The sequence below is a fragment of the Poecilia reticulata genome, linkage group LG6 (assembly GCF_000633615.1).
Source record: "Poecilia reticulata strain Guanapo linkage group LG6, Guppy_female_1.0+MT, whole genome shotgun sequence".
In the NCBI taxonomy this organism is placed as follows: domain Eukaryota; kingdom Metazoa; phylum Chordata; class Actinopteri; order Cyprinodontiformes; family Poeciliidae; genus Poecilia; species Poecilia reticulata.
In genome coordinates this window covers 14,141,813-14,146,005 of record NC_024336.1, presented here as the reverse complement: position 1 = coordinate 14,146,005, position 4,193 = coordinate 14,141,813, and the positions used below count along the sequence as shown (strand labels likewise).

The following is a 4,193-nucleotide window of genomic DNA, read 5'->3' as shown; positions in this document are numbered from 1 at the left end:
AGCGTGTTGTTGCGGAAGTGCCGGGTGAGCATTTTTCTGATAGCGTTTTTAATCTGCCTGAGAAGCTATCTTTGTAGCTGTTGTTGTGCTTGTCCGCGAAACAGCGCCGTGTCTGTGGAAAGCTTGAGCGATGGCAGCTCTGAAATACGCCGGTATGGACGATACGGACAGTGAAGATGAGTTACCGCCTGGATGGGAAGAGAGGTCCACCAAAGACGGTTGGGTTTACTATGCAAAGTGAGTGGGAACCTCTGGATGTGCGCTGTCAGACTATCCCTGCAGGACTCAGACGTCAGTGTTATGTGTTAAAATAAACAATTTGCTTTAGCTGCAGATATTTAAGCTTAAACAAAACAAAGGGAGCTCACATAGTTTGGGGGTGGCCTTAATATCTTCTGGATGTAAATCTGTGTGGACAACTTTTTCCACTTAATAAGTAATCGTCGTTCAAAACAGTTTTTTTTGTATTCACTCAGGTTGTCCTTGTCAGAGATTCTGATTTGTTTTATRTGCTTTTATAAAACATATAGAGTATCTTCCCCCAAAAAAGATGCAAATGGGATGATACAAATTTTTACTGCATTGTAAATCTGCCAGAAAATCTGTGATGTCATCATCAGGGGACTTTAGATTAGAAAGCCTAATCAGGGTTTGATTGGAGAACTACAACACCTTTCCYGTGTCTATAAGAAAGACAAATTCAGTTGTTTAGAGATATTTTGAGTCAATTGAGACGAAAGGGTCCAATTTTATTACCTTTATTAATAGAATAATGATGTCAGAAGAGGGATTTTCTCTTAAATCTATAAAAGTATACATTTATGTCTTCGGCTYACTGTAGGCATTTAGTTGGGTAACAGTCACATGTMTAAAACGGCAATGTAAGGTAAAAAATCTTAGCAAGTACATTCAGTTTAGAATATTATTCTACATTATTTATATGGATCTCAAACTTAAATCATGAAAGTCTTGAAAAGCTTTAAATGTACCTTAATAAAATTTAGAAACCTTGTGYGATATATGTGGAGATCTTTGGAGGCCAGGAATGTTTCAGAGAGAAGATGCTGTARACTCCTACTGGAAAAGATTGAAGGTGAGGTGTTAGGGGAGACAACATTACGACCAGGTTGCAAAGACGCTGACACGTTGCAACCKAACATTGACATTTTTTTTGTTTCTAACAGATCATTTGTTCATTAGTTGAATTTWGGACACAGATCTCATTAAAAGTCTGCAGATGAAATTCCTTCTTTTAGCTCAGTTTAATTAACACTTGATGTGATATATTTTCACACTAAATACTGTCAAGAGAGGTGGCATGCTGGGTTATGTGGTCCTTATTGTTCCCTTTGTGCCAACAGCCATGAAGAAATGAAGACACAGTGGGAGCATCCTAAGACAGGAAAGAAAAAACGCTGTGCTGGAGGTTTGTCTGGAGTGATGTATTTAATACTGAGATTTCCAAATTGTTCATCTTCTTACTCAAGCTACAAGTTGTTAATAATAATAATAATAATAATACAAACTGAATCATCTACGAACATATTACTTTTATGTTGATAGAAATATTGTTCATTATTTACTTTGATTTCTAAAGATGACCTCACCCATTGATGTGTGACCCCCCGTGGTTTCCCAACCCATATTTTACAAGTCACCTAGCATGTGCTTAATTTTCTTAAGCAKATAGCTTAAGAAAATTATTTTTGTGAACATGTATGAGATCAAATAAAGTTGCGTCASTGCTCACACATGCTGTCCTTGTGTTGGATTTTTACACATTTGCGTGTAGGAAGCTTGCTATCAACAGATGTTGATATTTATTATCCTGTAACCAAACATATGTACTTTTCTTTTGCAGATTTACCATATGGCTGGGAACAGGAGACTGATGAGAAAGGACAGAAAATTTATGTTGAGTAAGTAAACAAGTTGGRAAAAAAAACCTCTTTGTTGAAATAAAATGTGTAATTTTCCTTCARTTGTATCTAATWTCCCCAATGGAATAGGATAAAGTTTGCATTGTAAAGTGACTTGAATACTTTTCCATACTCGCCATGGATTCATTGCATGTTCCAATGAATCCTGTGAATTTCTGTCTCTTTCAGTCACATCAACAAGCGAACCACCTATTTTGACCCCCGGCAGGCGTTTACAGTGGAGGACGTGATGATGAAGCCGAAGCGTTACGATGGAAACACTGCTGCGTTGGAAATTCTTCAGGGTCGTGACCTGTCTGACAAAGTGGTCCTCATCACTGGAGGCAACTCTGGTATTGGTAAGTTCCAGTATCTGTTTTATTTCTTCAATAACAATTTTTTTATGATGGCAGTTGTTTCTGAAACTTAAAAAAAAACAAAAAAAAAAAAACAAAACTGCGTTACCACAATATTTCCACCAGGTGGCGACAGTGCACCTCAATAGGAGGATGCTCAAACACAGTGACTCTACTCCCTTTTATGTCCCCATCCTTCCGCAAGCAGACATTCATCAACATTAGCCTCCAAAATGATACACTTAGACTCAACAAATCACTCCTTAATACCGAACATGACTGCATTGAAGTTCATTAGCAGGGCTGAATTGGATGTCATTGTTAACTGTAATAAATGGTATCCATTTGTACCCAGCGAATGCACGGCTCACCATATAATGACCTGGAAACAAATGTATTTCCTTTTTGCTTTAGTTTAGATTAGCACAAGCTCTGGCCATTTGTTCACACATGCAGCTTTGTGCGAGCTAGATAATGACAGCGTGAGGGAGATCAAATAAACATAAAATCATTAATTGTCTTTATATTCAAATTCGTTGTCTATAGGAAAATCACAGCAGCGTAATTGCTGTGCGTGTCTATTATGCGCTGCTGCAGGGCAGAAATATAATATATAGATTTACAGCTGCTCAGGGGCCTTCGCTGAACAAATACTTCATCGAGTCGATGCTCCTGTTTTAATCTTTGCATAGAGTCTTTAGTAATTTCATGGAAAACAGACGAACCATGTTGGGATACATTCATCTGTTATTTTAAAGAAAATCATTTAAGACTTATTTGGAAAAAAGGTTAATTTTATATTTACTCATCCAGAAACTGCATTTGTAGGTGTGGTTCCTGATTTGAACCAAATACGTCCATTTGGGACAAGCATTTATCACAGAAGGATGGACTTGGTGGTGCTATTTTTTTTAGGTGTAAAGTATTCTGAAAAATCTTCTTTGAAAGAGATAAAATTACTTCCTATGGTAAGAGAGTGGTGCCCTTGGAGTTTGTTCCACCTTCAGGCACATTGTCTGTACACGGTGCTAAAAATACTTTTTTAAAGCAGTGAAGTTTGCTTACTCTCACTCTTGGCTCTACTGTATCCTGCCACAGTGCCGATCTCTCAATATTAGACACTCACACTCTAAACATGTTCAAACTTCACAGCACAGGCTCAATTCTCAGTGTATTTTACCGGGATTTCATGTGTTAGACCATTATAAGGTAGTGCAGGATTGTTTTCAATTTCCTTTACATATATAAATCTAAACATATATGCAGTTGAAATGAAGCACTTTTACTTTGATACCTTCAGTAGAAATCCAGTCCAACCAGTTAAAGTCACTTACTTAGTAAATGGAGACCAGTTGTGCGTACCGGTAATATAATCTCAACAGACATAACGTGTCTATGGAGTTGGGTGGAACTTTAACAGTACACCTATTTACTTATTTATTGTTAAAATGTCTGTCTTTTTTTGTCTGTGGAGCTTATTATTCATAACAAAATGTTTTCTTCAGTTTTTTGGAAGAAAAATCGCAAGACGAGGTGTGACAAAACCGACCTTAGGATGGTGCAATAACCGAGCTGGTGTTAAATAGAAAAAAAATTAGCGCTTTTGTCTTCTTTTGTATTATTTAATCCTTATTTTATAGACAGAATTTACTAAGATTTATTGCACTATTCTTATAAACTTTAGTAAAATCTGAAAATAAATGGAAATGTTTATCTAAAGTGTGTTGTGTTTCCGTTTAGTCATTCTGTTAACTTAATATTTTTGTACAATTTAGTTAGGAAGTATATTTAGTCAACATTCAGTTCATAACATTTTGTAAGAGTTGACTAAACTTGACGTAACACATATGACTTAATTTTTTTTTTAAATCCAGCCTTGCAAACTAACTATCCAGCATGTGCTGGATAGTTAGTTTGC

The 4,193-nt window shown here is 36.4% G+C and overlaps 1 protein-coding gene across 1 annotated transcript in view; it reads left to right on the top strand.

Annotated features, from left to right (window-relative positions):
• wwox (WW domain containing oxidoreductase) overlaps positions 1–4,193 on the top strand; it is a 156,450-nt gene continuing 152,257 nt past the window's right edge. The window contains exons 1-4 of the mRNA XM_008411349.2: positions 1–237; positions 1,362–1,426; positions 1,862–1,919; positions 2,109–2,278. Of these exons, the coding sequence (XP_008409571.1) occupies positions 131–237; positions 1,362–1,426; positions 1,862–1,919; positions 2,109–2,278 (400 nt within the window). The 5' untranslated portion in view covers positions 1–130. The remainder of the gene's footprint in view (positions 238–1,361; positions 1,427–1,861; positions 1,920–2,108; positions 2,279–4,193) is intronic.